We start from the raw sequence: 18,816 nt of genomic DNA, 5'->3' as shown, positions 1-18,816 counted from the left end.
CTAACCCCACTGAGAGTCAGAAGTGTGTGTGAGCCCACAGCCATTCAGACAGCAGAGTGGTGTGAGTCCGTGTCCGTATCGACTGAGAACAAGGGCAAACTGTATGTTAATTTTGCTTTATGAATCTCCTACATTAACCTGGCATCAGCAACGGCTTCTCTTTCAGGAAGCCAGTGACATGTAGCTGCACAGTTATTAGGATTTGAACTCTCATTTCTCTTCAGTGGCAGACAGGTGGGTTTTAATGAGGTCTCATGGACCTCATGGTGTTCAGACAGTGCTGAGAAAAACAGGGGAGTCTTCTCGAAGCATTAGTCCCTCTGGGAGATAGGTGTTTCTGGAAATCCTGCTAGAAAATCACCTTCACATCATGGCACTAGGACACCATTGAAAGCTGTCAGTGTCTCAAAGCCTCAGGCAGTGACTTCCCTCGGGCCATGTGCCTCAACATCGCTGATTCTGTGTGTCCTCTTGTGCAACAAACATCTCCCCAGGGAGGCGAGAAGGTGCATGTCACACTCAGTCTATGAAACTAGGATATCCTCTGAGCAAGGAAAGGACACTTGGACATCAGCCACGTGGAAATGTAGTTTTATACTTAATTGGAGAGAACAACTTTTTTTTTCCCTAGGGAAGAGAAAAATTCATGTGTCTTTATGAAGAAAATCGTATTTTCTAACTATATGTTTCCATTCTTATTTGATTGTACCTTTTAATATTTCAAACACACTGCATGGTCAGTATGTTTATTTTCAAATAGCATTCTTTTGCTATTTGAATGTAGAATCTGAATAAGAACATAAACTACATATGGCTTCCGAGGTTTTTAAACTCCTGTCTCTCACTTTAATTTCTGTCATAATATCCAGATACTTTGAATTAGTATTAATATGCTTACTACTGGAATCATGTGTATGTATAAGTAGCTGTGCTACTCTTCTTAAGTTGCTGGAACTGCTGGACGTAGGACAGAGGTGGTACACTAAGGGAGGAAAAGCTGTCAGCAAATAAAAATCCCAGCAATATGTATTTTTAAATCTCATTGTGTCTGGTAGCTTTACCTATGGTCCTTGAATATTGTATCTAGTGTTCAACAGCTCTCCCTTTTCTCAGTTTTAACAACACAAACACGATTTACGTCCAATGCCAGCATTTTTCACTAGTCAAAAAGCAGAAGGAAATACTTTAGTGATAAAGAATTTAAAAATATCTGGAGGGTGGTTCAATAGCAGTTACATGCTGTGCAAAGGAGGTTAACCACTGGTCCAGTGTGTAAGCATGGGCGGAGACCTGCCATTAACTTGCCTCATGCAGCCACCAGTGAGCTGGAGAGACTCACGGAAAATTTAATTGGGAAATCTGAAGTTTTTCTAACAAGATAATAAACATAAGAATGTTCCAGAGGAAGATCTAAATTTGAAAAATAACTGCTCTTTTGGCATGTCCATGGCAACCGCTGAGTTTCAGGCTGTTTTAAGGGCAGAACATGTTTTTTCTCTTTATTCTCCCTTAGGTGTCAGAGGGTAATATAGACCACCCTCAAAAAAACAGTTGTATTTTCACACCTCTGTTTTGCAGGCTATTAGGACTGTTTTTCTCTGCAAGCCAACTTCTCATCCAAGTTGCTTTCTTCAGTAATTTAGTAGGGAGTACAAAATTAAAAAAAAAAAAAAAAAAAAAAAAGAAAGGCATTGTTCTTATGTTAGCTCTAGAATAGCTAAGGAAAATCTCTTCAATCAGGATACAACTTTAAAAAATATATGTTTTGAGAAGTTAGCATTTAACTATTTAGCTTTGAAAGCATCAAATAATACCACTGACTGAAATCACAGAAATTCTTTCATGTCTACTCAGGCAATTCTGTGTTCATGCAGCTAAAAGAATGTACTAGATCCACAGTATTGGGACTGAAATTTGTTAGTGAGATATTCTGCACTGAGGAAACCCAGCTAAAAAAAGACTAGGTTGATAACTAACATTAGAAAGGTCAACAATTTTTAGCTGTTGCTGTTTATGACTGGTTTTAAAGTGGGGACAGAGATTTTTTCCCAATAATAATCTTTTGAGCTGTGCCTTGTCTTGAAGCAAAATGTTGATACCCATTCAGAGATATGGAAATCAATTCAGCCATGACCTTTTCTAAAACTCTCAGTCTGTGATGACCCCGTTAAATGGAAACGCTTGCTCAGAAGGACTGAAGCTACTTTTTCAGGTGCCTACTGAGGTGTGCTTTTATATTTTTGACATTTTACTTGCTGTAGGTTTTTTCTTTTTTTTTCAAAGGATGAATGGGGCTGATGCTTTGTCATATTTGTCAGTTTGACTTGCATCCCTTGCTGTTTTCTGAAGAGGAGTCACTCATGTGGCTCAGATCTCATTTCTGTCAGAGTAACATTAGAAAATAGTCATTTTTCTCTTACTTTCCATGGCTAAATTAAAAGCAGGGGAAAAAACAGCTTTTTTCTTCAGCCTCTGAGACATCACTTTATAAAGTAAATGCAGAAAGGAAAAGGTTTTTTTTTTTTTTTTTTTTTTTTTCACACATGTTGTGCACTGAAGCAGGATTATCTGTTAAATGAACATGACTACTGGGTTCTCCCACTGATGTGCTCGCATGTGGCTGATGGAGAGTTACTCCCTGCATGCAGCATGATTGGATAATGTACATCTGGCTTTGCCTCTCTGCAGCCTGCAAGCAATAGGGCATGTGGGACCAGAGCACGGGAACACTCCTCAGCCACATATGCTGGCACAGCCCTTGGGAAGTTTTGACATAAGAACCAGAGCAGCCCCTATAGGTCTTGCACTCACCTGACATGGGGTACTCAGCTTCCAGTTGATTCAATAGACTGAAACCTGCACATCATGGCAGCAAACACGGCACTGCTGCAGAGCCATAAAATCATAGAGTACCCCAAGTTGGAAGAGACCCACAAGGATCATTGAGTCCAAATCCTGGCTCTTCACAGGACCACCGAAAAATCAGACCATATGTTTGAGAGCATTGTCCAAACACTTCTTGAACCCTGGTAGGCTTGGGGAGGAAACCTGGGGAGCCTGTTCCAGTGCCCAACTACCCTTGAAGAAAGGACAGGCCTGCCACTGCCCGAAGTTGGCTGGAGCTGCAGCAGAGCATATCCTGGCTGAGCTACAGGGGAGGGAGGTGAAAGGGAGGACTCAAAACCCAAGCTTTCTCCCATGTATGTGCTACCAGTGGCCTACCTTGAAAACCAGTGCTTGTTTTTGTGCTTAGCAGTAATAGCCTCATTTCTGGAACATCATTTATATCTTGAGTTAACATTGATTTTTTTTCCCTTCCCTTGTAGAACCCTTTGGTTAATTTGTTTTTAAAGTGTTGTACAGTAATTACTTGATTTAAATGAATCATCTGACAAATGGGTTCTTCGTCAAACTTGTCACTTACTCTGCTATTTCTCTTTTAACCTGGACCTTACAATATATTCTGAGCTTGACTGTAAGTCATCAGCAGACCATGAGAGAAGAGAAACTATTTACTAAATTGCTGGATTTCATTAAGAGTATATGGATGAAAACACAACAGAATGAAACAGACAGATTGTATTTGCTGCTTTGTTTGTGATGCAAATTTATAGACTGATTCAGCTCTTTTTATACCCATGGGTCCCAACAGAAAAATCAGTCTCAAATAAGTAGTAGTTCAAGGTTTTCCCAAACTTCACTTGCAACAAACAATGATTTCCTCCATAAACTATCTCATGGACTTTGTTCATGGGCAGCAGGGCCTCTCTCTTTGTGCTTACTTCAGGGTTTAACCAAGAGAACATATAGTCAAATAAACATTTATTGGCTTGGAGAATGATGCTAGTGGTCTCAAAATTTCCCTATCATAGGGGTGAAGAAGGGGATCACTATCTTACAGAGACTCTAAATGGCACCTTGTTTAACATTGTTGTCGATGGAAGGAAGACAGGGACACTCAATATGAGTCATCAGCAAGCTTCATTTTATTGCCTGAATAGCCTAACTTTTATAGTGAACTTAACAGGGGCGGACGGTGTTTCACACAAATTATTGGTCAAAAGCACTCAGACAAACAACTACAAGAAAACAACCCCACCTGCAAGAAAACAACCCCCTTGTGATTAGCAGTCACATAGACCTTGTCCTTGAAGCCAGCTACTGGTAACAATATTTTTCTGAATTCCTCAATTGGGCAATGTGGGAACACTGTCACGGGAACTTCCCATAGTTGCCCTGGTAGCTTGGTTTGCTCAGCTACAGCAAGCCATGAGATTTTCTAAGGCCTGCTCCTGGTTGCTTAAGGCAAGCTCAGATTGAACAACTGTTCCACGGACACATGTCCAGGCCCTGTATGCCAATTCCCAACATAACATCTCTACTTCAGCTAAAAGAATGGCTGAAGGAAAGCTCTGTAGGAAAGGATTTGGGCATATTAGTGGATGAAAAACTGAATATGAGCCAGCCATGTGCGTTTTTCAGCCCAGGAAACCGACTATATCCTGGGCTCCATCAAAAGAAGTGGAGCTGGCAGGTGGAGGAAGGTGATTCTCTCCCTCTGCTCTTATGGAGTAGGGGAATACTGTATCCAGCTTTGAGGCACACAGCACAAGAAGGACATAGAAGTATTAAAATGAGTACAGAGGGGTCTGCAAAGATGATCAGGGGGCTAGAGCACCTCTCCTATGAAGACAGGCTAAGGGAGCTGAGGTTGTTCAGCGTGGTGAAGAGAAGGCTCTGGGGAGACCTTACAGCCGCCTTCCAGTACCTAAAGGGGGCCTACAGGAAAGCTGGGGAAGGACTCTTTGTCAGGGAGTGAAGTGAGAAGACAAGGAGTAATGGCTTTAAACTGAAAGAGCATGTATTTAGATTAGATACTAGGAAGAAACCTGTTACTGTGAGGGCAGTGAGGCACTGGCACAGGCTGCCCAGAGAAGCTGTGGATGTCCCATCCCTGGAGGTGTTCAAGGCCAGGCTGGATGGGGCTTTGGGCAACCTGGTCTGGTGGGAGGTGTCCCTGCTCGTGGCAGGGGGGTTGGAAAAAGATGATCTTTAAGGTGCCTTCCTATCCAAAATGTTCTATGAATCTGTGATCCTATGAACTATATTTCATGCATAAATTATGAATGTTGTGACCGCCTGTTCTGTTCCTACACAGACCTACCCAGACTTTCTCACCAATAAATTATAACATGAAACCAAAGTTCTCTGTAAGTGCATTACTGACATGTTAATATGCACAAAAGAAACCTGGAAAATGTGTTGAAAGGGTACCAACATATTGATTGTACAGCAGACTGTTAGAAAGACATATCTGAATACATTTGAAGTATACACAATGGTGCATATGCTATTTTGATTAGTTTGCTTAGCAAAACTTTCATGCTATCCATCACTCCTCCTTTCCTTCTACTTCTTCCCTCTGCCCAGTGAATTTCAATTTTTTTTAAGGGGACCAAGCAAAAACTCTGCAAATTTCTGCTAATGAAATATAAATAGTTCCTGCATATACATCAATTAAAATTAATCTCAATTTAATAGACAACTGATTAGAGGTTTGGAAAAAGTCCTAGTCCTAAAATGAGAAAACGTTTGCATTTATGTGTAAGCATAGGACATGAAGACTATCTCATGATATTTGAAAAAAAGTTATTTTAAGCTAAACAAGCAAACAAGCAAACAAAATGAAAAAGCACAGCACAGTAATAGTTTTCATGATGGAAAGATTTTTTGTTATCATCAACTGTCTAATTAAAAAGTTATCTCAAGCTATTGATTATACTCTGTGGATTCCACCTTGCCTCATGAAACAATGTTCTGCTAATCCTAGTAGGGGTCCAAGCAAAACACAACAGGTGTATCTTGCTGGCCTAAGAACAAACTGACATTGTTGCCAACTGAAAACACTTGTCTTCCACAGATGAAAGGAAGAAAAGTAAATTTTATTGAATCAGAAAAGAAGTAAGTTTGTTGGGTTTGTCATTGTCATGAGGAATTATAGGCTCTGAAAGATCTATCTAACTAAAATGAAAGTCTGAAATCCATTTAGTAAATGAAAAAATTGGTTAAGTTGCTAGAATTGATTAAGTCACGTTAAGGTGCTGTTACATATGGTTTTGAGAAATAACATATAATGCTGCGTATTCAAGAGTAGCTAGAGATTACATTGCCAACTTGGGTTTGATAGTCTCCAGTGTTTTCATTGCTGAGTTAAAATTCAAAACAGGTTTTAATTCCTCTGTGTTTCCATTTCCTGATTATCAGCTAATGACTGCACTATTCCTACACTGGTGACATCAAAATTGCAAGAGATTGCAGCACATTAGCTGAATACATTCTGATGCTCAGAAAATATAAAGCGATATCTAGGGCTCAAATTTCACATGGGGAAATGTGAAAATATGTAAGTGAGAAATCCAAAGTATTCTCTAGTGACTTGCACTAAATGGGTAAATTATACTTGCAAAATCAAGTACTGAAGCTGGAGATTGCTGTTTAAAGGAGCTATTTTTTTTCAAATTAGCTGTGTTTGTTATGCATTCATCAAATCCCAGTGCTCCTAGATAGGCTGAATATGTTGTTGGCATAATATAGTCTCTAGAGGCTAGAGGGAATAGACATCCTAGTATAAGTGGGATGGTATGTTGGCTTGAAACACAAGCACCTTTCCCGTCTCAGAGTACATGCCAAAGTAATTCATAGTGCCAAAACTAAAATTCATTCTTTACAGGTCCTCTTCTGGAAAACTTATTTTCATGTTAAAGTTCTTATTGATATCACTTGTTTTAACAAGGAGCAAGAAGTATATATAATTTCAATTTGAAAGGTAGAAAACAAGTCTTAACAAATTGAGCAGTGCTCAAATAGCAGTTGCCCAGCTGAAACTGCACAGAAGGGCTGGGACACCTCATTGCTCAAATAGTTCGGAACAGATGTTAATGGAAGAGTTTAGAGGAACAATAGGAAGTTGAGAGCAATTATGCTACATGCAGCACTGGCCTTTCAAGGGGGCTTATAAAGCAGTCATGATGGTACTGGTAGACACCACATTACTGGAGACATCACTTATCACTTTGGCACAGAGGCAGAATCTTCTGTGGGAGCAGTATGTGGCTCAGATGCTTTATATCAACAAGTTCAACTTGTACAGCAATGAGCTTTGATAAAGCAAAAATATTCACCTGTTCCCAAGAAAACTGAGAAATGGCCAACATTTGTTGGTAACACGTGAATAATAATAATTAAAAAAAAAAAAAAAGCCCTCTTAAGGCAAAGACCTCGAGTGGAAATTTTCGGTCCATTCCTACTCCAACTACATATCACTTGTGAATGTGGAACTTGTACTGTCAAGATTTGTAGAAACACTTCAGAAAATATCTCCAACACATCCAAGCTTCATCTCTAAACATAGATTACACTGAGCAGGAGGAACAAGACCAATAAATATGACTACTGCTTTTAGTTGGGAACTTGACAGAAGTTTTTGCAAGCATTTAAACATTTTACTACAGAAGCCTGAATGATAAACATGTATCGTCTTTCACAGATGTTTGCCTAACCAGTATTCATAATACTGCGTTAACCTACACTGACATTGTAGATAAAAACTAATGGTCCAATGTACTTTTGCTTTTAACAGCAAGTTAAACTGTTTTACTTTATGAACAGTCAGCTTATTGTTGCTAATAATTTATTTTTCTCTTTTTTATGTACAGTGATGAAGAGGTGAATAATACTTCTCATTTATCTCTGTATCAACAGGAGGGATCTTTGAAACCGTGGAAAATGAACCTGTTAATATTGAAGAATTGGCTTTCAAGTTTGCAGTCACCAACATTAATAGAAACAGAACTCTGATGCCCAATACAACATTAACCTATGACATCCAGAGAATTAACCTTTTTGATAGTTTTGAAGCCTCGAGAAGAGGTAATTATCTCAATTACTGTGTCAGTAACATACATGTTCTATACTACCTTTCCACTGCCTGATCTTCTGTTCCAATTGTAGTATGTGTATACAAACAGTAACATAAAAAATATATTTCAAAGAGAATTGAGCTGGAGTTGGTCTTGTCATCTAGTTTCTGATAAAACACCTACATCCTGTCTGCATGCTAAGAGCCCCAGATGGAAGGAGACAGGTCCAACCAGTTTTTCTTTCCAAAAAATAGATTTGCCACCTGGAATTTTGCAGTAAATCACAGAATCACAGAATCATGATCACTGACTAACAGGGAGCACAGTGGGATGTCACAACCCATAATTAGCACATGCACACAGATATCCATTATTCATAACAAATGATTTCTATTGTACCTTAAAGAGCAGAGGCCAGTAGTGCCCCAGTCCTGAAATATTAACACTTCAGTGGGTTAGACAGAAGTACAATTTCTCTGTTATATATAACTCTAAGATATGGAATGGACAAGTTTGGAATTTTTTGCATATTGTTTAGTTTTCCTAGAGGGAAAAGTATGGTCCAATTATTTGAATCCAATTTACTTGCAAATGTAAACAGAAAAGGTGAAAAACACACAACTTTTCTTAGGCACAGTGTATTTCTTCACCTCTAGGAGGCAACGTTGAAGTTTGCTAAGATTTTATATTCAGCAGTCTAGCTATTGGAATTATATGGTGTGCACACAATCTATGCAAACAAGTTAGGGAAAAGGCCCATAAGTCACCAAGACTTTGCAGATGTTTTGCGCTTTATTATAACATCTCTTTCTGTAAAAAGTACAAGATATATTTGGTCTAAGTTAAAAGATATGTTTACTATAAGGCAAATGAAGGCTGAAAATTAATGCACTTCAAATCATGAATCATGTTAGAACACTGTTAAGCTTTTGTTTTTTAAATGTTTAAGTTACTAAATTCTCCTCATGGCACTTTAGTTTCTTACTGAAGATTGGGAAAAAAATATTTTCAAAGAACATCAAGGATAGCTTTAAATTCTGTTTATTGCTTTTTTATTTTTTATTTTTTCAAATATATTCTGGAACTATACGCTATCAAAAATCAAATACTCTGCATTTCTAATCCATATAATCCAGACCTCCAGAGAGGATTTTACATTCCCTCTATAGTGAGAATCTCTTCTGTGACTATTGTGAAAATACTTCAGTGTCTTCACCATTTAATCTGTAGGAAGGAGTTCATTACAAATATTTTTGTAATTCTACACACTAAAGCACAAGGGATCCATGCAGACAATAGTAATTTCTTCTCTGCATGAATTATTGATATTATTTATGCAATTTCACATTAAAACCTGTTATCCTTTCAGAAGGCTTCTGAATTAAACCTTGAAAGCCTGTGCATTTTATGCTGTCTGTAAAACACCCATTTGTAGACTGAAAACAGAAAATAATTGATTTTCTGTCATATTCTATTACTATCAGACACTAAATATTAATTTAAAATATCTCTGTTCACTGTGGGTGTTCAGATACTTAGTATTTCATCCAACAGCAGTAATTTCTAGATTTTCCACAAAGAACTACCTTACAAAGAGTACGACATTGCAACTCAGTGCAGAGGTTTGTCTCAGTCCATAAATACCTTATTAGAAACATTTGTGGTACATTTTACGAATGGACAAAGGTAATTAAAATTACTTCATCTTATGTCAGTTAGCCTGAAAAGACATGGGAGGGGAAGAAAAGTAAAAAGACACCTACAGAAGGGATTCTTTTCTAGAAATACTAACCACATTGGATGAGATACAGGCACAATGTATCAACAAAGAAGCCTTTGTTGATAGTACCATCTGACTGATTTGGAAAGGTATTAAAATATAAGTGATGTTGGCTCTTTATTTCTCTGTGTTGTTACTGAGGCCTTTAGGCTTTACTGCATCTTCTGTAAACACCAATTATGGAGCACCATGAATCATATTGCCCTTTACTGTTTATATTACTTCAGTAGCCTGAAATTAAAGCAACTCACATTGGTAGTAGTTTGCCAGTCATGGGGGGAATCTGTATGGTGTCTGTTGTGATTCCATGAACATATTCGCTGACACACTGCCATGAAACTTAATTCATGTGACATCCCTTTGGCAAGCCCATAGTCAGAAAGCTCCTGGTTTCTCCAGGATAATGCCATTCAGAGAAAGGCAATTTGGGAATCAATGCAATCTGAAAGCAATGGACAGAGAAGTTGTTTTGTTTTTTATAAGCTGGTTCTAGGATATATTGCTAATCAGTAATGCCATTTTCAGGGACCATTTCCAAGTGGGTCTTGGAGCAACATGGTTACCTGTTGTCACTTTGAAATGATAAGCATGGATGGAGAATAAATTATCTTAGCAAATACCATGCGAGTTTCCTGCTTTGGCTTACCAGCAGCTTCTTCCTCCCCTCCCTCCTCTCTCCACAGCATGTGATCAGCTCGCTCTTGGTGTAGCTGCCCTCTTTGGACCTTCCCACAGCTCCTCCGTCAGCGCTGTGCAGTCCATTTGTAATGCACTCGAAGTCCCACATATTCAGACTCGATGGAAACACCCTACAGTGGATCACAAGGACGCTTTTTATATCAACCTCTACCCAGACTATGCAGCCATCAGCAGAGCAGTTTTGGATCTCGTACTATACTACAACTGGAAAATAGTAACAGTAGTATATGAAGACAGCACAGGTAAGTAGTACTGGTGTGCTGCAAGTCACGTGCTGTGTGCTTCTGCTAATGTAGGTTCATGGATAAATTCTGTGAGAGAGTGCCTGTGATAGTTCAGTTTGGCATTCTTACAGCAGGTTTCCCCAGAGTATGGAAGAGAAAGATCTCTTATGGCACAGTTGTGCTTCCTAGTTGTGCTTCCACTCCTAGGCTTTTGGAAAGCTGTTCACTTCATCAGAAGCTAAGAAGTCACCAGGAGGTAGCTCCTCAGTGTTTGGTAGAGTCACATTTCACTTCCTGTTTGTGGAACCAATAACACAGCTTCAAACTGATAAGTATTCTAGTGTGGGGCTGATCTGGGATTCCCTGTCTCTGTGAAGGGTTGATCTTTAGAAGAATGTATTTACAAACTAAAAGTTCAAACTGTAGCATTTTTAATGCAGAGACTCTCTTCTTCCTTAGAACTGTCTCAGAAAAAACAAACCCAGTTGTCAGCTGGATACTGAATGCTGAATCTAAAAGGTGCAATTCATGTAAATGTTTCCATCCTGTGAGTCTTAACTCAGAGAATATCATTCATTCCTTGTGACATTCTTTGTCCTCCTCCTGGGACAAGCAGTAGCCATAGCTGTCCAGCAAAGACACAAAGCTCCTTGTGCCCACAGCATCTGCTGGTGTGCTGGCTGAAGCTGGGAACAGAGTAGCCCTGACACTGAAATTAGCTGACTGCTAGAAGCACTGGAGGGGCACAAACCACAGCTCTGTTCTATTACCAGGGCCCAAAGAAGACTGCATTTTTAAATTGGTCTTTATTGGCCAATACAAAACTACTGTTATCAAGGATCCATTGCTAAAGTTCCTCCCCTAACCAGTGTAAAGTTACCCACCATAAAGATCCTAGCTAGACCAAAGTGTTGGAGTTGTAAATGAGGTGAAACCAGCTGAGGATTGTGTCACAGCATGACCTTACCTTTTGGTAGATCTCTTACCTCTGGCAACATTTTACAGTGGGGTAGCTAAAGCATATCAGTTATTCCAATGTAAACTCCCATCATCCCAATCCTTCAACACTATCTTTTTATGTATTTTTTAAGATGTAGATGAACTGCATGCATTTCTGAAAAATCCTGTGTGTTAACTCTCATTGGTGCAAAGTAAGCACTTCACTGTCAACTCTGCTCTGAGATTTGCATTTCCCTTTCGATTCTCATTGCTTACATAAATATAACACCTTTCAGAGCTCTACAGATGTGCAAGCAACATTTAAGTTGATTCTGTGATACCGGCATAAAACATTCCTGGCTGAGTCATGAAAGCAGCTTTCTAAGCATTTAAAACGAGTATGTAAAAAATAAAATAAAATAAAAATAAAAATAAAAAAAAAAACACCATATTTACATAAGAAGTCACATTGACTGAAAGACAAAATTCTGCTTGAAAAAACAAACAAACAAAAACCACACCAAACTTGGTTTTAAGGCTAAAAATGTTAGATTTATTTCCACACTGTAGACAGCACAAAAAAAGAACATCCCTTCCTGGATCCAAGAGGCAGGTTTCAGTGGAAATATTCTGATCACCTTAGAGTTGCAGTGTATACCAGAGTGCTGGAGGTAGAAGAGCAAGTCAGGCTGGGCTTACAGTCACAATCTTCCTGCATTCGTGTTAAGATGGTTTAGCTCAGCAGGATTCTTATGGACTCATAGCCCTATATGCCAAAATATACTTAGGGGTAAATAAATAAAGGTCTTTTTCAGCCCACTCCATTATCAAGTTAACATTTAAAAACACTAGGTGCTGTGTACATGTTCAGTTACAAAAATGATTGATATTAAAGAGACTTCATTTGTAGAGATATTTCTAAAGTAAATTAACCATCAATCATCTTATTAACATGGAGTCAGGAAAGTAAACAGGTCAATTTTGATCACTATAAAGAGTATTTGGATTTTGGTATAGATTGGCACCATTTAGCTCAGGCTCTTCTTTTTATTTCTCATGTTTGACATTTTTATACTACAAGAAGAAAAAAAAAATATATATATATATATATTTTTACAATTTATATACAAAATATATATATATATATTTACAAAAAAAATATATATATATATATTTACAATTAGCTTGGAAGCTAATTGTAAGTGCACTTGCATTTCTAAACAAACAATGAACTCATAGCTGTAACAGTGAACTTGCAATGATCCATAAGAGTCTACTCTGAAGACTGAGGGGATCCTGCTTTTATCCTTCACACTACAGGATTGCTCCAAGCCCACGTGCCATCACAGCCACCTCTGGTAGAGAGGCTGCAAAATTGTGCCTGTTTGCCAAGCTGATGTTTCTCTTCACTTCCTGTAGTTATGGGTTTCATTGCTGAATGGACACATCCATCAAGAGAAATACAGTTACAAGTTTGGACTAAGCAATGATTAAAAAAAAAATAAAATTAGAAAATTACCTCATTTGAATGAGCTTGGGCTTCTAAAGGATCCAAATCACTTATGTCTACCCTTCTTATCTCAAACGCTACTTCCCATCCCGTCAGTTTTTGTAATCCAACTGTTTTTCAGCTGTAACTTTTTTTACTGTCTTTCTTGATAGTAAATTAATGTCTTTGGGCTATAGAATAAGATCTCTCTGAAAATTCTCACCCCACTCCCTATTACCTATAGCTTTCCTATACTAATGAAAAATAAGACTCCTAAGCAAAAAAATAAGACTCCCAAGCAAATATTTGCTCCTTCATTTTTACATGTTAAGCATAATCCAATTTATTCTTAGAGTACCCAGGCCATAATCTACCTTTATTCTGGGTATTAATTAAAAAGAGTTATTTTATATCAAGTGCAATTTCCTGCCTAGGTAAGACAAGGAATTGTCTCCAGAACTTTAAAGAGAATCTAACAAATCCTTGCAGAAAAGTTTATGATACATTGATCACTGCATTTTCCAAACTTCAGTACCATAAACTGTTGTTTGTCTTTCCACATGCTAGAACTGGGTATGTATCCTGTACTTTGGTTAGATTCAGTGATTTTTAATATATCCTTTCCAATATCCCACTTCTGTACATTGTTATTTCACACATTGACCTGTAACAGACACATAACTTTGCCTGTTATCAAAAACTCAAACAATAATAGTTGTTCAGTGCAGGTTTGTCTCTGTCTCTCATCTACTCCATCTTTCCTGAATTCAATAATTTTAACCTACCAGATACTGAGAAGGGCAGCCACATCAATTTCCTCATCTTATGTAAGAATCACTGATTTTCCCTATTTGTTAGAGAGCTCTCCTACCTTTTTTCCTTTTCTCTTTCTTTCTTTCTTTCTTTCTTTCTTTCTTTCTTTCTTTCTTTCTTTCTTTCTTTCTTTCTTTCTTTCTTTCTTTCTTTCTTTCTTTCTTTCTTTCTTTCTTTCTTTTTCTTTCTTTCTTTCTTTCTTTCTTTCTTTCTTTCTTTCTCCCTCCCTCTCTCTCTCTCTCTCTTTTTTTTTTTTTTTTTTTTAAGATTTAGAGGAACTAAATCTTTCTGTCATATCGGTTTGATCTGTTTGCACTGCGCAAAATTTGAATTCTTACTGAATTTGTTTTGTTTGAACTTGCACAGTGACAAGAGATATCAAACTTGGCTAATCCTAACACAGTTTTCTAATAAAAAATAAGTACTTTCTCCCATAGTAGTAAAAACTTTTCTTAATATTTTTAAAATATGACTGAATTAGCTACACAGTTTTATTATTAAAAAAAGGAGGGGAAGGTGGAGGAAGGAGGAGATGAACAACTTGAACAACTTCTACTGACACACACTACCATACTTACCACCAGTGTCTATGACTATTTGCCTGTTGGAATATTATGTTCATGTTAGGCGTGTTTGAACTCCTAAAAATGTCAATCACAACTTGCAGTAGTTCTAGACATTACAAATTTATATGAAATATTCAAAGACTTTCACATATTTAAACATTTTACTTAAGTGTCAGAGCAAACCATTTCTCTTGTTCAAACCACTAAAAGACAAGTTGGAAGAGTACTGAATCCATCAATGCTAGAGAAAATTCACAACACTGTTTCCAAAGGAAAAGGGTGTTCAGCTGTCTGGATAAAAGACGGAAGAATACAGACAGTAACCCAAACAAGTTAGTGATACAAGTCGGGCTTCCGACTTGTTTATTTTCAAGTTCTAAAGAGCTTTTCCTCTCAATGGAATTGGCTGATACCTCCTTCAGGCTCTTTGAAGTTCACACCCAGACTCACAGCTTCCACCTGTCCATATTCTAAAACAGTATTTGTCCTACTCAAGTTCCTGCTCTAGCACAGTCCTGCAACATTGTCTAGGCCGTATCATCCATTTTGCAGAGGGTGAACCAATGCACAGGATATGTCTCTTCTGACCCCTTCCCATCTTAACCACTACTTTCTTCCCAGCCTTGTGGGGAGTCACTAATGCCTCCTAACTGGGTGTATGGTCATACCAAGCAAGAGAAAAGTGACTGTTCTAAGTGCTGCACTTCACAGAATCACAGAATCATCTAGGTTGAAAGAGACCTCCAAGATCACCGAGTCCAACCTCTGACCTAACACTAGCAAGTCCTCCGCTAAACCATACTTGCCCAGGCCTTTATCCCTGTTCCCTGGGAGTCAGATTAAGCTCTTAATGTTTAAGATATGTCACAAGTCAAATCTTGGTGATAGTATGTCCAAGGCTTTGAAGTTCTTGAGTAGGAAAAAGAGGAAGATGAGAATACTGATGGTTATTTGTCGTAGTTATTGATTATGATGGCAATCAGCAGCTTCAGGCTTTTGTCTGGTCCTCCAAGAAAATACCTGCATACTTTTCACACCTAAATGTTTCTTTGGTTTCTTTGGTACACTGTAACCAGACTTTGCTTTCATTCGGTGTTGCAGTAGGAAGTGATGGGAAGTGCAATTCCAAGTGGTATGTGACTGAAGCAGGTATTTTAATATTCTTCAGCTCTCGCAGTTACACCATACTGGCAGCTAAGTACTTTTTGATTCTGGAAAGAGATATAACACTCAATCTGTTGCTGTGAATTAAATGCAAGATTTCCTGCATTCCTCTCCCCATCCCCAAACTCATTTTTTCCTCTGAGAGTCGCTGTTTGTGATAGTGTCTGAGGCACTGCAGTCAACAGCAGTGCACTTGAATGTATGATACAGACAAGTTACAGCTTTACAGACAGATTGCATAAACTCTCCTACTTGTTAATCAGTGTTGGAAGCATGAGCTCCACTCTCATAATAATGAGTTCAAATTGTTTCATATTTACACAGGCTGGCTACCAGCCAGGTTCCGATCTCACATTGTGTGCAGTAATTTACATTTGAATAGTCATAATGCTTAATATTCTGTATTGATTGTTGATACTTGAAGACCTCCAAAGAACACACCCAGTATTGCAGGCAGAGACAAAGACTTTTTTTTTCAAAAACCATTGCCAATAAATTGACTGAAAATCAACAGTGAAAGCCAACAACCAATAGCCAACTTAGCAATAACTCGCTAACCTCAGAAGAAATAGTGATCCTTCATATTGCCTTATATGTACCATTGGATCATTCAGACAAGGACATTCATGAACAAGACAAACACATACCCACACCCAGCAAGAGAGCAATGACTTTTTTTCATATTAATCATTTTTTGATTTTTGTTTAAGAAGTGCTTCTTGCTCGTATTCTCTCTCCCTATACAGATTTTTAAGGCAGCCTTTTACTTTCACTCAGCAGGAGATCATGGGCTTTTTTTTTTGGTGGGAAAATTAAGTTCATGGGTAATGAGAAAGAAATTGTAATCACACACCTCAAAGAACTCTTAACTATCTTACTTTGTTTTTGGAGGCAGTACAAATTACATAGGAGTGCTGAATTAGCTAGTAGAATTGCACTGTGTTTAAATACTTGGACAAATCTTCAGCTGGTTGAGCTCCACTGACTTCAAATAAGCCCTGTAGATTTCTACCAGCTGAAGACATAGTCTTAGAAATCATGTTCTTGTGTTTACAGATATAGAGTTAGATATCAAAGTATTTCAATTCTTTAGAAGATCTCAGACTTGCTGAGTGACCTTAAGCAAGTCATTTAATTTCACTATGTCCTCGAGCTTTTTGTCTCTAAACTGATGATAAGGAAAAAATAACGTTCCCCTCTCTAGGGTATTGCAATGTATGCTGAAATGAGGACAATGAAAGCCATATGGATGCCTATTAAGAATAATTATTGTTAAGTGGCACTCAGGTTAATCACTAGCTCAGGTTAACAACTTGTTGCTCACTTAGGGTAACATTGCCATTGGAAACTTTTCTCCCTCAGTCTCTCCTCATTTGCTCATGCCTTATATTAGGCAGGAAAGATAGTAAGGTTTTCTTGTTTAATCAGGAGTTTCTTATATAATAATAAGAAATAATAATTAGCTGCCAGCAAAGAAGAATTATATTATTTTTTTTGCAATGTACGGTATCAATGTTGCATCAGTACAAACATATCCTAGAGTCAACAAATTCCAAATAGATTTCAGAGTATTTAGTTGCTGAGGCGAAATGTAATCATGAAAAGGAAAATCTATAACTATATCAGTCTGAAGCTGGAAAATATGAGGTTAACAACTTATCCTTTAGATATGTGAAATATGTTAGGACTGATAAGAGACCCTTTTTAAGTGACAATAAATACTCCCTGCACATAATAGTTAGTTGTATAATTGCATATCATCTTTCAGGTCTAATTCGACTGCAGGAGCTCATCAAAGCCCCTTCTAGATACAACATTAAAATCAAAATCCGTCAGCTGCCCTCTGGGAATAAAGATGCCAGGCCTTTACTCAAGGAGATGAAGAAGGGCAAGGAGTTCTACGTGATATTTGATTGCTCACACGAAACAGCAGCAGAAATCCTTAAGCAGGTAAGGGGAAGGGAGTAAAAACACACAGCATTCATTTTGTATCCTGAAAGTCATCAGCCTATCTGGTTTTCATTTTGTGGGAAACACTAAAGTTGAATCAGTTTTCAGTTCAGCCATAGACTAGTTAATATCAGGGACAGAAACTGCTAGAAAATGTGCAGCAATTTCTGAGTACTCAAGATTTCAGGGCTTCACAGGGCTTCACAGAACCAGCAGCAGTATTGATGTCTAAAGAGAAGCCTGTAAATATCCAGCAGAAGGAAATATGCATTTCTGTTTCATACTTCAGGTTCTGCTTGACTAGGAAGATTGTTGCATTTATTTTAGGTTGTCTTAGTTTAATCGATACAGTTTATATGCCTTCCCCCACAAAAAATAAATAAATAAATAAATAAAAATGAAAGAGACCCATTTGGAGTGCTTAGAGAGTGGCTCACGTCAAGCTATTGCCTCTTCAGAGGCTGCACATCAAGTTCAGCACTGACTGTAACAACAGGGTATTAATCCACTGCAGAGAATAGCACAGCTCTGCATTCACATGCCCATAACAAAGCAATATGTGGTCTACTGGCACCACCTCATTACATTTCAAACTCTGGTGCAGCAAGAAGATGGAGTGGAGACATTAACAGAGGAAAAATGTGTACTTTAAAAGAGGAAGGAGGCTATTGTTCAAGGTTTCCATAGCCCTGACCTAAATGCTAGAGCTGGATAGTCACACAAGGCAAGGACAAGCACCACAAAGCCTGATGTTAATGGGTTGGGACATTACCAGGGGCACACAAAGAGTGGTGCAAATTAGAATTTGCTATTGTCACTTACTATATTTTTCCAGACAATCAAAGTCTAAAGCACCAGCTTCTGCAATTCATTGACCTGTAGACAATAATACCAAGCAAGTAATGTGTTGGGAAGAGTGTTTCCCTTTTTTTTGCTGCAGTTGTAGATTTGGAATTTTTTTTTTAATTTATTTTTCGGTTATTCTCAGTTGGTCTAATGGGAAACATTGATCACAGGAGACCACCAGGAGAAGTTCCACTGATCTAAACGCACAAGGATGCACTGTCCCATAAAAGTTGGGACCTAATGTTTCCATCCCATGGCTGAAATATTTATATTATTTAGAGTAGCAATATGTGTCAGTGGGTAAGCCAACTTACTGGATGCATTTGTCTGCAGAGCCTGAAACCATTGTCTACATGCTGGAGACTCTTGGTGCTGTCAATACAGACTTGCAGGGTGGTGTCCTTAATCAGCTGAGCAACACAGCTGA

General features: G+C 38.1%; 1 protein-coding gene across 3 annotated transcripts in view; it reads left to right on the top strand.

Moving 5' to 3' along the window:
* The window catches only part of GRIK1 (glutamate ionotropic receptor kainate type subunit 1), a 163,612-nt gene that overhangs the window by 78,431 nt on the left and 66,365 nt on the right, over window positions 1-18,816 (top strand). For all 3 annotated transcript variants that reach the window (XR_014316819.1, XM_082752420.1, XM_082752419.1), the window contains exons 2-4: window positions 7,762-7,929; window positions 10,383-10,640; window positions 17,362-17,543. Coding sequence is in view for 2 of the 3 variants with exons in the window: in XM_082752420.1 (XP_082608546.1) it covers window positions 7,762-7,929; window positions 10,383-10,640; window positions 17,362-17,543 (608 nt within the window). In the remaining variant the exon portion in view is untranslated. The remainder of the gene's footprint in view (window positions 1-7,761; window positions 7,930-10,382; window positions 10,641-17,361; window positions 17,544-18,816) is intronic.

Source organism: Aythya marila (genome assembly GCF_965140915.1).
Source record: "Aythya marila genome assembly, chromosome: 1".
Taxonomy (NCBI): Eukaryota; Metazoa; Chordata; class Aves; order Anseriformes; family Anatidae; genus Aythya; species Aythya marila.
Note: the sequence above shows the minus strand (reverse complement) of the source record. Positions and strands in the feature narration are given on the sequence as shown.